Below are 17868 nucleotides of genomic sequence, written 5' to 3' on the forward strand. Positions count from 1 at the left end.
GGGATCCTGGAGGAGCAGAGATTGGTACCGGGCCCTCTTGTGAGCACTATTTTTAGCATAACTTCTTTTTGACCAGAGCTGCGCTCTGATCAGGGTTTTCAAAAGAGCCCAGAGGAGATAAATCCCTAAATCTCAGCTCTGTTGGAGCTCTGGGTTCCTTTGAAATCCTGACCTGCTGGTGATTACTGCAGTGACTCGGTGGCTTCTAAGCCCTGGTCCTGCAAGGTGCTGCGCACAGGGAGAATTGTGGCTTATGAGCACGAGCTCTGTGAAGGGCTTTGGGAGCATTGGAAGCTCTCATTGAAGTCTGTGCAAGGATTGAGATTTTGTGAGGCTTGGGATATAAGGGTCATGACTGTCATGACTTTGTACATCTTGCTGAGAGCCACCATAGGAGGGTGGTTTGGTCCTGGTGTCGTCCTCGGGGGTGGGTGTGATGGGGAAGAGCTGGACCTTTCTCCTCTATGTTTGAATGTCTTTTGTCCCCCAGAAAATGGTCAGTAATTACAGCAGCATCAAGAAGAAAAGCCATTGGTTAGGTGAAATCACACTGCTCCATCAGCAAGGAGCAGGAAACAAGGGCAGGACAGGCATGACTCTGCTTGTGCAATGCCCTATGGGCTGGCACAGTAGGAAGGGACCTACGGAAGGGCTGAGACCTGGCTTTGCAGTCAGAGAAGGAGAAAGTTGGCTTTGTGACTGGCACTGATTTTCAGATTCAAGGGGGTTGGAACTAGATGATGTTAAGGTCCTTTCCAACCCAAACCATGCTATGATTTTGGGAATTCTGTGGTCTCTGGTGATGTGCATCACTTTCCAGCTCCATTAAAAATGCAAGATGGGAAAAACAATAGATGAAAAAGCTTTGTGGATGTAGAAGCTTCCTTGAACTTAAAGGTATTTTCCAACGTCAGTGATTAGATCAGGGGATGACCCAAGTCCATCCTACTTGGCTGAAAGGCACCTGGAGGCTGCTGGGTGCTTTTTGGTGTGTTGGCATCTCATCATCCCCCCCTTTTCATTTCACCCCATTCAGTTTGGTGTGGAGCCAGCTCTGTCAGGCTAAATTCCTGTGATGCTCACACTGTTCCTGTCTGCCTCTGCCAGTGGGAAGCTGTTGAACAATAGTCATCATTTGGGAGGAGGAGCAAAGGGAGGCTGTAAGACAATGTGATGCTGGTTCCACTGCACAGCGAATCAGTGCCGACCGGGGAAGAGAAAAGCCCCTTGTAACATCACTTGTTAAAACCAAATCTCAGTAAGGAACTGCATCTCTCCCACAACATTAAAACCTTGCGGAGCAGCATTAAATGCAGCAAAATAAAGCAGGCAAACCTGGCTGCAGCACCGGTTTAGAAGGGACTGAAGTGGAGGGATATTAAGATGTGAAGACCTGCCGCTGTGCTGGTGATGGAGGATTTAAAACCTAATAATGACTGTTGTGGGTTTTCCCCTCCTTTCTGCTTGGTTCTCAGAATCGCTTTCGTTCTGTTTAGCATGCAGCCTAATTGTGTAATTAGACCATAGACTGGAGTAGAATGTAGTCTGTGTAATACCAGTTATAAAGAAGAGGCCTAATTATGTATATCTGCTCAGGTAAATAATACATCAGGGGCATGGAGTGGCCTAATTACTGTTCTGAAAACCTGCCTAATGACTAATTTACTTGGAATTCCAGGAAGCTTTTGATAAGGTCCCTCAGAAGCAACTCTTAAGGAAAAGAAATGGAGAAAGGGGTAAAACGCTTTGCTATGTTTTTAAAGCAGCAGTTTCAGCGATGGGAAGCAGCCCCTGGCTTCTGGATGGTGAGGAGAGGGAAGGTCTTGTGGCTGCCTGTAGGTCTAGGGCCAGAGCTGTCGGGTGGCTGATCCTGCTTCACCATGAGCTCCAAGAGAAGCTCTTGCTGGCTGAGGTATCCACAAGGAATAGGGGTTAATGTTGGCAGGAGCCTTGTAGGTGAATTCACAGCTCCTTAGGAGAAGCACGTGGATGTCCAGAGTCACTGGCACTGTTTGTGCATATATGAAGCATTAAATAACTTAGGAAGGTCTGTGCCAAAACCTTATAAATCCAGAAAGAGCTGAGCTTTGTTTAGGTGTCTGCAGGCAGAAGACAGAGGGAGCAGGGACAATCCAAAAAGCTGGACCAGCTTCCCCAGGGTTGGGTTCTAGGTGGATCTCATGGGCTTCCTCCGTGTGCAAGGGGGAATGGGGTTAAACTTAAACAGGGAAGTTCAGGTTGGGTATAAGGAAGAAGCTTTTTACTGTAAGGGTGCTGAGGCACCAGAACAGGTTGCCCAGGGAGGTTGTGAATGCTCCATCCCTGGCAGTGTTCAAAGGCAGGTTGGACAGAGCCTTGGGCAGCAAGGTCTATCTAGTGTGAGGTGTCCCTGGCCATGGCAGGGGGCCTGGAACTGGATGATCTTAAGGTCCTTTCCAACCCAAACCATTCTATGTGTTGGAGCTGGGATCGGCACTGTTATTCTGGAGAGCTTGTGGGGTACATCATGGAGATACCACAGTGAGATTTAAACCTACAGCATGGATACAGGAGTCAGTCCCTGGTGAGAGCTGGGCACTGAGCTGACACGGAGGGGTAGGAGATGTTAAGACTTGCAGGGAGGAGAGTCCCAGTGAAGCCTTTAGCTGGGACAAGGGTACCCTGAACCAGGGGATGAAGGAGGAGAGCTTGATGAGGGCTGCCTGGTGCCAAGGCTGGGCAGGGATGCAGGAAGGGGTTGGGGCAGATGTGCCAGGCCAGTGTGGCCACTGGGGAGGGGAATCTGGTAAGGTGACTTAGGGACAGGGACGTGGGAGCTTTGCAGGCTCCCCTCTGCTCCCAAACCACCTTGCCCTGTGCACTGTGTCTACCAGGATGATTTTCTTTTCTTGGCATGTATCTGTGACAAAGCATGACTTTGTTCTGCCACGGGCACAGTGCCTCTTCCCCACATTGACAGCTTTAAGGGAAAGAGCTAAAACATGCACTTTGTAAGGTCCTCCACCATGTGAATCGCAATGGTCCCCCTCGCCCTGGACTCTCCTCCTTCAAGCACTGCTCTGTCCTGCTGCCTTGATGTAGAATTGTAGAGTCAGCTAAGTTGGAAAAGAACCTTAAGCTCATCAAATCCACTCTTTACCCCAGCACTGCCAAGGCCACCCCTAACCCATGGCACTGAGGCCTTGTCTCCATGGTGTGTGAACACTTGCAGGGACGGTGACTGCAGCCCTGCCCTGGGCAGCCTGTTCCAATGCCTGAGCACCCTCTGGGGCAGGAATTGTTCCTCAGCTCCATCTAAACCTGCCCTGGGGCAGCCTGAGGCCGGTTCCTCTTGTCCCATCCCTTGTTCCTTGGGAGCAGAGCCCAGCCCCTCCTGGCTCCATCCTCCTGTCAGGCAGTTGTAGGGAGCCATCAGGTCCCCCCTGAGCCTTCTCCACACTGAACCCCCCAGGTCCCTCAGCCCTTCCCCATCACCCTTGTGCTGCAGGCCCTGCACCAGCTCCATTGCCCTTCTCTGACCCCGATCCAGCCCCTCAATGTCTCTCTGGTAGTAAGAACTGATGCATCTCTTGGTGCAGGCAGGTTTGGCCACCACTGCTCCCTGCCTTCACAACCACCTTGCTAGGATTTTGGGTCTTTTCTGGGTGCAAACACCATTGTGTGTTTCCAACTAGAGGAGCTGATGTGCAGGGAGCAGTGGGAGGGAATTGGCACCGAAGGATCCTCTGCCAAGCAGCCAGGATGGAGATAAAGCAGGAGGATCTTTGTGCCTAGCCAGGGAATGCTAATTGCCTTCCCTTCCTTGCAAACTTTGCAGATGATGCTCTTGAAGTCCTCAGGAAGATAAGCAGTTGCTGTGGCAGGTGTGCCGAAAGCGCCGTCTGGATGCAATTAGATGTGTTTGTGAGAGAGCATTCCAGAGACAGGGAATGGGGCCGTTCCTGCCGGGCACATCCTAGGGGGCTTGTCCCACTCCTGTGCTGGGCTGCTTGTGGAAAGCTTTGGTTGCTTCCAGCCTCATTTAGGGGATACAGAGTGGGAATCAGGCTGGCAGAAATAAAGCCTGAGGATAGGGAGAGGTGTTCCTTGTGCTGCAGGGACAGAAAGGTGGAAAAGTGCTCTCGGTGACACATCAGAGACCCTCCGCATGGGATGAGCACCCAGGCTGGACACCACGTGTCCCATCACCACAGCCAACGTGCTGCCCGTGTGCCTTTCTCTGGCCCCAGTTCTCCCATTAAAGAGAATTCCCTGGGTGATTTCTCTGGGTTTTCCAGGCTTCCTTCCCAGTCTTTTTATGACTTCCAGCTTTTCTGCTGCTTTTGCTGTGGGGTTTTTCCTTTCTCTCTCGTACCAAGGATGCTCACATTCACATTGCACGGGTTAAATCACGAGTCCCTCTTCTACCTTCGCGGATGGATCAAAGCATTGTACGTCTGTGTGAGGCTGGTAGACAGCAGTGGGCAGTGAGCTGGGGTAACGGGAGAGGTGTGGAATCCTGAGGTCACCTTTATGGGGAAGCAGAGCTGAAGAGGAGCCTGGGGTCCCTGCTTCATTCCCCAGCTCTTTAGCAGCAGCTCAAGGGCTGCAACATCTCTTAGTGCTGGCTCCTCCTGCATCAGGATCTGATGGTCATGCCTGGTCCTGGAGAACCTCCTGGTTTGAAAATGCTGTTCCCAGTTTTCATGGGCCCTTTGTGTAGAACTGTGTTAAATGGCACTTTTCATTCCAGAAGCCTTTGTTTCAGAGAGATCCCTGTCCCCTGGGGTGACCTGGAAGTTCTGTTGGGAGTCTCTCCACTTCACTGTCCTGCCATCACCCAGCAGCGCAGGAGAAGGACAAGTGGGAATCACCTGTGTCCAGCTGAATACACAGGAGGCTTTTGGACACAGCTAAGGACACAGGCTTGAACAGCTCTGAAATGTGACTGTGGTGAGGCTCCCCAAGCAGACAGGGCTGCACTTCCTTTAGGTGTGGAGGAGGTTCCCCACCGCATCCACAAGCTCAGCAGGACTGGCAGCTCCTGCCTGGAAATGCTCGGTGCCAAAAGCAATGATTCCACGATGGAATTGCTCAGCTTCCCTCGGTAAGGGTGGCCAAGAGGGGAGCCTGGCTTTGGATGGGAAGCTCTGAGCAGGGTGGCCAGGTCTGTCCCCCAAAACTGGCCTCAGGAAGGGGTCCATTGGGAGGACTGGGAGAATACAGCAGCACTTCTCCCAGCAGCACAAGGCTGGCACTGAGGAATCGCATCAAGTGAAACCCAGTTTTGCTGCGGCAGCAGATCAAGAGGCCTCCAAACAAAGATGATGCTCCTGGGCAGAGAGGAGGGGAAGCTGGAAAAACTGATGATCCATGTAGGAAGGAGCAAGGTGCAGACGTGGCTGTCCCCCCCCCCGGGTACCGCTGCCTTTTCATGGGGGTTTGAAGGGGATTTGATTATCCAGCAGCAGGTAGGGAGCCACTGCAGGAATGAGGGGTCAGCTTTGAGGTGGGGACCTGCTGCCCAGCATCGCTTCATCCGTGCAGCCGTGGGCTGGGGGCCCACCAGGACACCTTGTGTGTTGTAAAGTCCTCCCAGCCATCATCTTCTGCCCCACTCCACCAGAGATGGAGGCAGCAGCAGTTTGCGCTTTGGTGAGGGTGTCCGGAGCCTTCGCTTTGCCCTCCTATGTGTTCAGAGGTTACCAGGATGTTCCTGATGATGATGATGATGATAGCAGTAATAGGGGAGATAGGTGGCAGATTAATTCCTCCAACTCTAACAGGATTTAAGCTAACAAGAGAGGAGGGCTTTCTTTTTTCCTCCCCCTCCCTCTTTCCTTTCCCTTCCTCTTTTCAGGTATTTCCTGTGCTGGGGATAACACCACCAAGGGGTGTTAAATTGGCTCTGAATGTCCACCCCTGGCTGTCCACATTCTTGTAACGATTTCATTAGCTTGAATTATCCACGTTATTTTCTTGTAATGGGATTAGCTGTACTGGAGTCAGTGAAGTCCTGGAGCGGGAGGCGGGAGGGCCCTTCCGCTGCCTATTTCATTAACTCTCTCATGCAGGGGGTGGAACTGGCCATGGCTCAGCCCAGGGGCAAAACTATTTGCCAGGGTCCTTCCTAAAGGAAGAAGAAAGAAAAAGGACCATTATTTCCCTCCCCATTCCCTTATAATCAGCAAATCAGTGCAGAAGCAGAGGCTGGTAGGGATGCAATTTGCTGGGGGGAAGGAAGGTCCTTTCTGGGGGCAAAGACAGGGTGGAAATCATACAGCTGAGATGACCATTGCAAAGTGATGGGGTGAATTCTGCTGGCTTGATGAGTGGCTGCAGCCTGCTGCTGGGGAAGAAAGAGGTGGTGAAGCAAGGGAAGGGAAGGGCTTGTGTCTCTTGGCTTGTGCTCCCTGCCCAGAGCCATGTTTGGGGAGCGGTTACGCTGCCTGGCTCATTCACTTGAGCTCTGGCCTAGGGCTGCCAGCAGTCATCAGGGAGGATGGAGTCAGCAGCACATGGTGTGCGAGGCATCCCTGCCCATGGCAGAGGATTGGAACTGGATGATCTTAAGGTCCTTTCCAACACAAACCGTTCTATGAGAAGGCAGCGAGAGCAGAGAAAGGAGGTGGTGGCAGTAGGTGGCAACCCATAGGAAGGTTGGCAACCTTGCTAGAGGTTTTCACGAGCACCTTTTCACTCATATCTAATCTAAATCTCCCCTTTTTCATCTTGAAGCCATTCCCCCTTCTCAATGCTCCCGAGCACTTCCAATCTGGGCATAGGAGCACACAAGGGGAGGTAAATCCCTTGCACTAAGCCAGGCTGTGAGGAGGCACCTGGGGTGCAGGAGAACACGGTGGCACACAATCCAAAAGTGAATGGCATGGGGTGGTCCCATGGTATCTATTCTAAATCTACCCTCTTCCAGCTTGAAGCCATTCCCCTTTGTCACTGTTTATTGGTTAGTTATGTTAATTGTGCTGATTGCCATGACCACTATTAATAGAGGCAGTTTTGGTGGGGGACAAAACCCCCCAGCAACCCACCATGCGTACACTACTTCATCACCTCCTGCCTTCCTTCCCCATGTAGTAACACGGATCAGTGTCCTCTGAAATCCCAAGTGGGACCAGGGCTTGGGCGGGTGTGGGATGGATTTGGAGGACCTTTCCCTCGACGAGTCACGCATCCCAAGCACCACAGAAACATGCAGTGTTCCCAGAGATGCCGGTAGGGCCATCCCCTCCCTGCCACCCACAAGGGATCCAGCACTTCTGCATGGCATTGCCAGCTATCAGGTGCTCTTGTGCTGCTCTTCCAGGGGTGCTGCAGCCATCCCTTCGCTTCCGTGGCTGAACAGAGGGAAGAGAAGTAGATTTCTCCTCCACACTACAAGCTGGCTGCAGGTCAGAGGAACATCACTCCTTGGGATTGTAATTACATCCTTCTGGCACAGGCCAGCTGGGAGGCAAGTCCTTTGCCTGCTAATTATAGGGCATTATATTGCTCTTAACCAGAGCATACCCTAGGTTGGTGGACAGCACACGGTTCACTTGGAAGGTGCTTGCCCATCCTTCATCAGCGTGGCCAAGCAGCCAGGCGAGGACAGGGGTACAGGTGGTCTCCAGAAGCTTTCTTCCTTCCTCTGCCAGCATCACCCACAAGTCTCACCTGCATCTCCCTCCCTTTCCATCACTGCTCTCCTGCTACCAAACCCATTGTGCTTCCACCCCAGTACCACCTGAGTGCCAGCACCATCTTCTCCTGCTGACTCCACCACCTCTTTTCAGTGCTCCTCTTCTCCCACCAGGTTCTGTTTGCATTTCTGCCCCCTGCTTCCCAAGTCTGACTCAGTGTCCAAGCGTGGCCCCATCACTGCCCCAGGCAGCCGTGGCAGTGGATTGCATGTGCTCATTCATGAGACAGGGACCTCCAGACCAGGGTAAGCTGCAAGCTCCTTGGGACCAACCTGTCCAGCCCTGGTTGTTGTTTTGAAGTCCCAAACATAAAGACGTGTTCATCTTGGTGTGCCCTCAGCTATGAGCTGATCGAGCGCTCTTGGGTTGCCAAGTTCTGTAAAGGAAATCTCTTTCTCTCATTTACATCCCTTCAGGAATAGACTGAGCTGAGCTCTTAGGCAGAAGCTCTTCCCTGTGAGGGTGCTGAGGCGCTGGCACAGGGTGCCCAGAGAAGCTGTGGCTGCCCCATCCCTGGCAGTGTTCAAGGCCAGGTTGGACACAGGGGCTTGGAGCAAGCTGCTCTAGTGGAAGGTGGCAGGGGTTGGAGCTGGAGGAGCTTTAAGGTCCCTTCCAACCCAACCCAGGCTGGGATTCTCTGATCATTGTGAGCATCTCCATGGGGAGGTTGTACAGGACATTTCGCTTTGCCAAACTTGTTACAGGTGACGTCTCAGCCTGATGCAGTGCCACCAAGAGCTGCAGGGGCCCAGGCTGAGCTTGTGGGTCTGGTGGGTGCAGGACTCACCAGAAAGGAGCTTAGAGTCTTCCACAAACAAGTCACAGTCTCAAGAAGGAAAGGGCTTTGCTCCTGCAACCGCCAGGTCCTTCAATGCTTGTGCTGGAGCTGAGCCCTGGTGCTGGTGCAGGAGCTCAGGAGCGCTTGGGGAAGACCTGGATGCTGGTGGGTACAATGCAGAAACCACTTGGGTTTCACACTCCTGCTAAATCCAGGGTCCTCCCTGTGAACCACTGTGCTTGGGGCCAGGAGCCTGGCATGGGGCTGGCAAAGGAATTTGGTGCCAGCGCTTTCTGATCTCTGCCCAGTTTGACAAGGAGAGAGATGCTGGCTCCAGGAACCCCCATCCCTGGTCAGCTTTGAGAATCCCCATCCCTGCTGCGTTCTCATGCTGGTTATGCCCATTGGGACCATGTTGTGGAAAAGAGGAAAGAGGTGGCAGTGACCCCAGGCCCAAGTTGCTGTGAGTCCCTCTGCCATCCCCACCCCAGGAAGAGCACGGTTTCAAGCAGCTCAGTGGGATCTTACACTCGAGCTGCGGTTCAGCAGCCTGTATTGAAGCTGCTTTCTTCCCTCCCCTGTCATTTTGCTCGGGTTTTGCCTGTGTCCCTTTTCCTCCTGCCATCCTTCTTCCTGTGGCTTTGCCCTGGCACTATCCATGCACAGCCATCCCGGAGCTGGAAGGCTGCAGCATCCATGCGATGCGGGAGCAGACATGCAGCATCTGCCTTCCTTGGGTACCAGGAGCCTGGCGCTGCGGGGGGTAATTGGGTTCCCTCCTCCTCTGCCTTTCTCCCCCCTTCCCCCCCAAAACCCAGAGGAAATAATTGGAAAAGAGAGGTGTGAGCCTCTGCCTGGCACTGCAGAGGGGAACATTAAAGGCCCGAGCTCTCCACTTCATTCGCAGCTCCTGGGCTGGTAATTGCTGTGTTGTGGTTTCTAATTAGCACCACAGTTGGGGGTAGGTGTTTTACTGGCAGCCCTGGTGGGGTCAGCCCTGCCTCTGCAGTGCCCCTCGGCTTCCCTCGCCCCCCCTGCTTTGCCTGCTTCCTGATGGATCCATCCCTCTGGGAGCAGCTGCTGGGTACCACCGTCCTTCCGCCCAGGGTGATGCCCGTGGCCAGACCTGCTCTGGATCAGGTCCCCACTGCCTCCAAACGTCTCCCAGCATGGGTGTCTCTGAGCTGGGAATGAAGGAAGGAAAGAAGAGGCATCTCCTGTCTCTGCCCAGGGTTAAGGTGGGTCACCGTGGCCCCTGGGACCCCATGAGCACTTTCTTACTCGTCCTCACCCATCTGCCTGTCGGTTCTCGGTGTCAAAGGGAGACGCATGGTGTTGCAGTGCGCAGAGCAGGTGTTGTCTGAGCTCTCCTCCCTTTTAGCAGACATTCTGCTCCCCATAGGCAATGCCTGTGGTGTTTTCCATAGTCTGAAGCAAGCACCCCCCTGCCCATGCCACCACGGGCTGTCTCTCTAGGTGCTCATCTCCTTGGGCCAGGAGCTGTCTCATTACCTCTCCCTTAACCCAGCCATGGTAGGGATGCTGCAAGCTATAGGAGCCACCCGCAGAGCTCCTGGGGCCCCCCTTGCCTGCACCCCCATGCAGGAGGCCCCTTCTGCTGCTCCCCGGGGGCTGAGCATCCCCACAGGGGAGGCTGCTCCCTCCCCTCCACTCGGGTTTGTTTGTTTGTGTAACACCAGCACGAAGGGGGCAGGAGGGAGGGAAAGCACTGAGGAGGAGACGTGCAGATTCATTTTGCAGCTTCATAATGGTACATTTACACACCACGTTGCCTAAGGAAATTGGGGAGATGAATGCCTGGTCATGCTGCCAGTGCACCAGGTTAACTCCTAGGATTTAGCTTATATCATTTCACGAGAGCATTTATGGCCTTTACTGTGTTTATTCCCAGGTGCTCTTTGGCACTGCTGCATCCCGGGTTCCTTTTGTGTATGCACGTGTGTGTGTGTGTGTGTGTGTGTGTGTGTGGAGATTTTCAAATGAAATAACACATCTAGTCAGACCTGGTCCACATTAAATATTTATTGCCTGCAGTTTGTGCATATGTGTTTGATAAATGGCTGGAAGGGGAGGGGAGGAAAAGGGGAAGCGGGAGCTCGGATGCGGAGAAAGCATCGGCTTTGTCCTGGAATTCCTCCAGGGGATGGCACTGGAGAGGGCTCTTTTGGGTCTGTTTTCAGGCTTTTTGGACAAGGTCCCGGCTAGCGGGATGGTTGGGTGCTTTGGTGCTTAAGTGACGAGCTCCTTCTCTAGGGACAGGCGTACCATGACAAGGTGTCCTCTTGGGTCGTGGCTGAGCCCTACCCCACACCCTCCAGCTAAACAGAAACCCCTTTATTTCCCCATTCCTTGCCTTTCCACCCTATTGGCACTCAAAAACCTGGCTGAAATGCTGCTGGATCTGGGGGTTGTTGTGCAGGACTCAGGTCTGCTGAGTTCACCTCTTTCTACATTCAGCAGGCTTAAGTAAAAGCAGTTTATTCCAGCCCATGAAAGAGGCTGGGTGGTTGGAAATGCAGGTATCCGAGTGTTAAAGTGAGGAAATGCAGTCTTAAAAGCCATGCCCAGCTTCTGTGGAGCAGAGGGATGGGGCTACAACAGGCTCTGGGGATGGAGGAGGTACTCTGGAAAGAGAACAGGCCCCCCTGGGGCCATGCTCTGGCTTCTGCCTGTATCCTGTGCACTCTTCAGAGGTGCAGATCCATGTGGTTTGGTGGTGGCTTGGAGCAGCAGTAACCTGAAGATGCTCTTTGGCTGCTCTGAACGAGGCCTGCAACCAGTAGCACCGTGGCTTGTGATAAACTGATGGCTCTTCCCCTGATCTCACCGTGTCTTTGCTTTTCCTTCTCTAATTCCCAGCACCTTTGGAGAGCTGAAGACTGTCCGGCTGCCCAAGAAAATGGCAGGAACAGGATCCCACCGGGGCTTTGGCTTCGTGGATTTCCTCACCAAGCAGGATGCCAAGGTGAGACGTAATCTTCCTCTTTGGTGCTCTCCCAGCCTGGTCTCGGAGCAGAAGGTGATGGAGGGAGCCTGGAGGCTCTGTCCCACTGAGGCTTAGCCCAGAGGTGGGGCAGGCTGTTACCATTCAGCAGTAAAGCTGGTAGCTTCCAGGTTACATGGCAGAAACCAAACCTGAGCCATAATGGGCACGGGTTTGGTGTAACTGATAAAATGGCCAAACCTTCTTGTACCGTAGAAGGGCAGGGGCTTGTGTTTGAGGTTTATCAGAAGCCAGGTGAAAAGGGATGGGTTTGACCAACATTAACACCTTAGGAAACCTGAGTGCGTGTCCCACCTCCCCTACTGCCTTGAGTTGGATGTTGTGGCTGTTTACTGTTGTGAGCTGTGCAAGGCTGATGTTCATGAGTTCCCCTGTGTGTTTTGAGAGCCCCTGTGAGCAGCCTTCCCCTGGTGCTTTTCAGATAGTGCAGTAAAGCAGTGGCTGTGAATTGGCCAAAAGGATGGGCAAGAAGAGAGAGCACAAACCCAAAGATCAAGTTCTGTACTACAGCCATTTGTCTTGGTCTGAAGAGGGGACTTTGGCTGTTACAGGCTGGCCAAGGATGCTTTCTCTACAGCAAGAACTGAGCTCCTGAAGGTTGAAAGCACGTTTTAACCAAACCCCACAGATTGTTCCAGTATCTTGGTGTCTTCACAACCTATGTGCACTTTCTGCTGCTAAATATTCCATAGCATTTTTCATCTGGGATAGATTCCTGTTCAAAGTGCTCTTGTCTATTCTTATTTTGAAGCTTTCCTATATGGTTAAATTCCATATTTGCAGAGGAAACAAGAGGGTTGTAGCCTGTCTGATAGTGATGTTCTCACTTTGCCAGTGGTTCGGGACCAGGCATGGTCTCTCATGCGCTGGACAGGAGAAGGGTCCTCAGCCCTGCTGGAAGCTGCTGTGTGGGTACTCCCAGCACCAGAGCAGGGCAGGTTTCATCCCCATTGCTGGCTCCTGGCAGTTTGCACAGTATCTTGAAGGGGAATGGTTGTGGGCACAAGGCAGGGGATGTTACTGCTGAAGGGAAGGGGCCACATGGCTCCACTGACTCCCTAAGACTCTGAATTTACGAGACCAGAGCTGAAGGACAGAGGAGGGGGAGCAAGCAGAGCCTGTGTTTATGTTTTTAGACAGGATTCATTGATCCAGGATCACCAGGGACTATTAGATCATCCCTTCCAGTCTGACCTCCCGTATAACACAGTACATAGAGTTTCTTTGTTAGTCCTGTATTGATCCTGATTCAAACTTCCTTCTGCTCAGCATTTATCCTCTCCTTGCTCACTGGGCAGCGTGGGGTGCAGTGAGTCCCCTGGGAACTGGTTCCTCTCCCTGTGCCTGTGGCTTTACTCAAACTCCAGCTGGGGTCTGCTTTGCTTTAACCTCTGCTTCACTCCAGAGTCACTCAGGATTTCTTCCTGGTGTTTGAATTAGGCTTTTCCTAAAGGAAATGGAAAGATGCATACAGGGAACTGGCTGGTTATCATCAAACCATAGAATCCCAGCCTGGTTTGGGTTGGAAGGGACCTTAAAGCTCCTCCAGCTCCAACCCGTGCCACAGGCAGGGACCCCTTCCACTAGAGCAGCTTGCTCCAAGCCCCTGTGTCCAACCTGGCCTTGAACACTGCCAGGGATGGGGCAGCCACAGCTTCTCTGGGCACCCTGTGCCAGTGCCTCAGCACCCTCACAGGGAAGAGCTTCTGCCTAAGAGCTCATCTCAGTCTCCCCTCTGGCAGGTTAAAGCCATTCCCCTTGGCCTGTCCCTACATCCCTTGTCCCAAGCCCCTCTCCAGCTTTCCTGCAGCCCCTTTAGGCACTGGAGCTGCTCTAAGGTCTCCCCCTCTCTCAGCCTGGCTCCAGAGCAGAGCTGCTCCAGCCCTCACAGCATCTCCGTGGCCTCTCCTGGACTCACTCCAACAGCTTCACGTCCCTCTTGTGTGTCCTTGTTGCTGCTCAGTTTGGGGGTGCATGGGGCAGCACCCGCTTTTCTGCTTGCTTTCAGGAGGAAACAGGGCAGAGGCTCAGTGTCTCCCTCCCATCCCTCTTCAGCCCCTTGGGGACCCAGTGGCTGATTCCAGCCGTGCTGGATAAACAGAGATCTCAGTGGTAGGAAGCTGGGAGAGCACTGGCAGCATTCCCAAAGCTCGTGGAAGCCACAGGAGGTGAGCGTGCAGGGAGCAAGCTGCCCTTTGGAAGAGCATCTGTGGGGGATGTTGTTCTTCTCCAGTGAACCACCTCTTCTTCCTTTTCTTTTTATCTCACTCATCTCTTTGAGGGATTTAATTGTCTCACAAGTGTCACATCAAGTACACTCCATTGGCCGTCTGCGAGAGGATGCACTGGGTATTGATGAATAGGATCCTGAATATTGTAAACAGGGCCATAACTGGCTCCGAGTTTATTGCTTAGTGAAAAGAGAGGAGGGGAGTGGGCCTGGAGACCTGGGAGCTGAATAGCTTGTGGTTGTCAGTGATGTTGTTGCTCAGAGCAGTAATGTGGAAGTCGCTTCTGAGTGTCTTATAAAACATGATGGGTTTGTAATTGAACAGTTAAGGGGGGGTTTGTTGGGCATTTAAAGCCTGTGACCTCTCGTGTTTGTCTTTTTCTCTGAGCAATCTCAACCAGGACAGGGATGTGGGGCTCCTGCTCCCAGCTGTCCTGTCGGGTTCCTTCAGCCTCCCCATATGCTCTGCCCAAGGAGAGCAGTGTGGTCGCCTTGCTTATAGGGAAGGTGATGTTCAGGCAGGGCACAGGACACTGCTGGTGGGAGCAGCTTCTCCCCATCCCATCATCTGCTCATCCTTCAGGGCCCCATTCTCAAGCCTGGCTTTCCCAAGCCTGATGTCTGCAGCCAGGGCTGTCTCTTGGGTCATTTGACAGCTCCCAGGGTGATGAATGGACTCCACTGGGAGCCCTACACCACCATCAGGTGAAATCAGCAGCCCTCTGCCTTCTGTGTTGTGAGCATTTAACAGATCACAGCGCACACACATGCACAGCCAGGCAATGGCAAAGAGCTCATGTCAAAGACAGCAGTGGGAGGGACAAAGTAATACTCCCAAAGAGGGTTTGTGTGCCTGCTGATCATAGAATGGCTGGGTTGGAAGGGACCTTAAAGCTCATCCATTTCCAACCCCCTGCCATGGGCAGGGGCACCTTCCACTAGAGCAGCTTGCTCCAAGCCCCATCCAACCTGGTCTTTGGTTTTAAATCCCCACTGCCAGCTGACCACTAGCTGGGAGTACATGGAAGTTAGGGGATGAGAGAGGGAACTTTGATCTGCTGGCAATAGCAAATGAATCCCGTTAGGGCAGCGTTACCCATTTGCCATGTTCCCTGGGCAGAATTGCTGGGGGATTGTTTTTGTTTGTGAACCATTAACTGGAAGCCAAGTTTCCCCTTTTCTCCCCTGTTGATATAAAAATGCATCTGGTCTCCAAACAGAAATTGCCCATTCGGGAAAGACAGTCAAGCCTTTAAAAATGCATGCACACGGAAGGCAAAAATCCTTGTGTGCAGCTGGCATCGCAGAGAGCATCCTCAGTTGGGACCGGCTTTTGTGAGGAAGGGAAATTTATCAAGCTCCTAATGTTGTTGACCCTTTGTCCCTCTAATGGCTCCAGCCCGGAGGCCCTTCAGCTTGAGTATTTAATAGGGCAAGGGGGAATCTCTAGGCAGAGCAGCACTGTCCTCCAAATTAACATGGCATTTAGGGATGGAGCTGTAGCACTCAGGGGTGACAGGCGCAATGGTCCGGTCTCTTGATCTCTGCCTCTCCGCTGCCCTGGCGCAGCACGCTCTGCTCCAGAGCAGCATCTGTCGTGTCCCAGTGCCTTCATGTGAGTTTTATCAGCCACCCCATCACTTTGAAAGCCCCTTTCTGAATCCCACAAGCATTTTTAAGCTGCTGTTCCAGCCTCTCTCCTCTTTGCTCTGCTCTTTTCCCTGGCTGGGCTCTATCGCTGCCCAAGCTGTACTCAGAGCTAGCGACAAAACCCCACTGCACTGAGATACAACACTCAGCTTGAACCAACCAACGTGTTTTAAGCATCCTGTTTCCTAAGGCTGGAAGGCTGTAGGGTTTTCATGCAACCCCTGAAGCATTTGGAAAGCAGAAGAGACCTGTGAGGAGGTTTGCCAGGGTTCTTATTCAGGTACAGCTAAACAAACCTGGCCACCCAGTGCTGTCTTTGGAAGCCAACCTGTTTGTCCTCATGTCGTATTGCTCGTGTGATTAAAATGTGCTTTTTCCCTACCTATCCTTTCATTTGGAATAGCAGCAGTGGCAAATTTCCTCCTATTTCCAGCAGTGTGGATGTATGGGGGTGGCGTTTGTCCCCTTCATCCTTTTGTATTTTAAATTGTGGGTGGTTTCTCTGTTTTTGAGTCCTGAAGAAGTCTTTATTCCTCTCAGAGCAATGCAGAGCTGAATTTTATGGTACAGCTTGCTTCTAAAGGAAGTGACATTCACATGGTTAATTGTAGAATCGCAGACTGGTTTGGGTTGAAAAGGACCTTAAACCCTTTACCGCCCTCACAGGGAAGAGCTTCTGCCTAAGAGCTCATCTCAGTCTCCCCTCTGGCAGGTTAAAGCCATTCCCCTTGGCCTGTCCCTACATCCCTTGTCCCAAGCCCCTCTCCAGTTTCCTGCAGCCCCTTTAGGCACTGGAGCTGCTCTCAGGTCTCCCCTTCAGGAGCCTTCTCTTGTCCAGGCTGCCCCAGCCCAGCTCTCTCAGCCTGGCTCCAGAGCAGAGCTGCTCCAGCCCTCACAGCATCCTCGTGGCCTCTTCTGGACTCACTCCAGCAGCTCCATGTCCCTCTTGTGCTGCTGCCCCAGAGCTGGATGCAGGACTCTGCAGGTGTTTCACCTGAAAGACGTGGCTTCTCCTCCTTTCCTGCATGGGCTGGAGCAGCAGTGGGCTGAAAGGCTCTCCTGTGATCTCACCCTGGCATCCTGAGCTTTGCTTTCTCCTGGGTACACACCAGCTCACTTTGGGAGTGCATTTGGCTGGGAAGTGCCCATGTCCCCAGGCTGCTGGCAGATGCATCTCTCCCAGCGGGTTTATTCTATGCAGTACAACTTAATGGCAACATCTGGCTTCCTTCTTGCTCCGTGACCTTTCCCATTGCTGCCAACAAAACCAGAGGATGCCTCATCCCAAACTGAGCTGGGCAGATGAGGACATGGCAGAGCAAGCGGCTTGGAGGACGAGAGCCCAGCACGCACCACACGTTACACTGTGACTATGGACACGTTCAGCATGGATTGCCCTCCTCCATGACCTGCTGTGGAGTGCAGCGGGGATGCTGGGGCTCTCTGCTTGTCTTCCAACCTTCCTCTTCCTTTGTGCTATGGGAGGTGAGCACTTAAGGAGTATAAATTAACAAATGAGATCCAGTGATTGGAGCTGCAGTTGTTTGCCAGGCTTTGGCAATAACTTGGTGCCAGCACAGCTGCCCACTGCCACCTCCCCTTGAGTGCTTAGTTAAGCCAACACATTGCTGTGCTAATTGGAAGATGGGCTTTTAAAACACCAGCAGTGGCAAATAAACCCAGCTGTAGGTGCAAAAGCACCAGCCAAGCTTGCAGCCTGTAGGACAGGAATGGGGTCGGCCCCAAGGAGCTGGTGCTCCATGTTTCTCTTCCTTATAGTCAACTGGAATTATATGAGTGAAAGGGAGTCAGAAGCAGGGGGAAATGGAGGTTATTGAGTGCTGGCACTGGAAATGGGGGATGTTTGGTTGAGGTTTGTAACCAGGGAGCTCAGGCAGGGTCCTGCCTGCAGAGGAGTGGTTTGGGCAACCAAAGCCTCTTGCAGGAGAGGCCCCTCTGCCCAGAGATGTGTTATTTGGGGATGCAGAAGTGGTTCAGAATTGCTGTTTATCAAATGGGCTTTTCTAAGACAGCTTTGGAGCTCTGGATGGGAGGGCACATCCCTGATGGACAGCGGGATGTGTTCGTGTGGTGCTCAGGATGGGAGGACACGTCCCTGATGGACAGCAGGTTATGTTCCTGTGGTCTGGGCTTCTCCAGGACAGCTTTGGAGCTCAGGATGGGAGGACCCATGCCTGATGGACATTGGGATATGTTCCTGTGGTGGTCAGGATGGGAGGACACATCCCTGATGGACATTGGGATATGTTCCTGTGGTGCTCAGGATGGGAGGACACATCCCTGAGGGACATTGGGATATGTTCCTGTGGTGCTCAGGATGGGAGGACACATCCCTGATGGACATTGGGATATGTTCCTGTGGTGCTCAGGATGGGAGGACACATCCCTGATGGACATTGGGATATGTTCCTGTGGTGCTCAGGATGGGAGGACACATCCCTCATGGCAGTCAGGATGTGTTTGTGGTCCTACAGCTGCCATATTT

General features: G+C 52.8%; 1 protein-coding gene across 1 annotated transcript in view; it reads left to right on the forward strand.

The window, feature by feature from the left end:
* RBM19 (RNA binding motif protein 19) overlaps positions 1–17868 on the forward strand; it is a 59627-nt gene that overhangs the window by 32416 nt on the left and 9343 nt on the right. Inside the window, exon 22 of the mRNA XM_061465793.1 lies at positions 11338–11443. Coding sequence (XP_061321777.1) covers positions 11338–11443 — 106 coding nt within the window. The remainder of the gene's footprint in view (positions 1–11337; positions 11444–17868) is intronic.

The sequence above is a fragment of the Pezoporus flaviventris genome, unplaced genomic scaffold (genome assembly GCF_033815535.1).
Source record: "Pezoporus flaviventris isolate CSIRO_AGI_PZ_B2104156 unplaced genomic scaffold, CSIRO_AGI_Pfla_v1 ptg000041l, whole genome shotgun sequence".
NCBI lineage: Eukaryota > Metazoa > Chordata > Aves > Psittaciformes > Psittacidae > Pezoporus > Pezoporus flaviventris.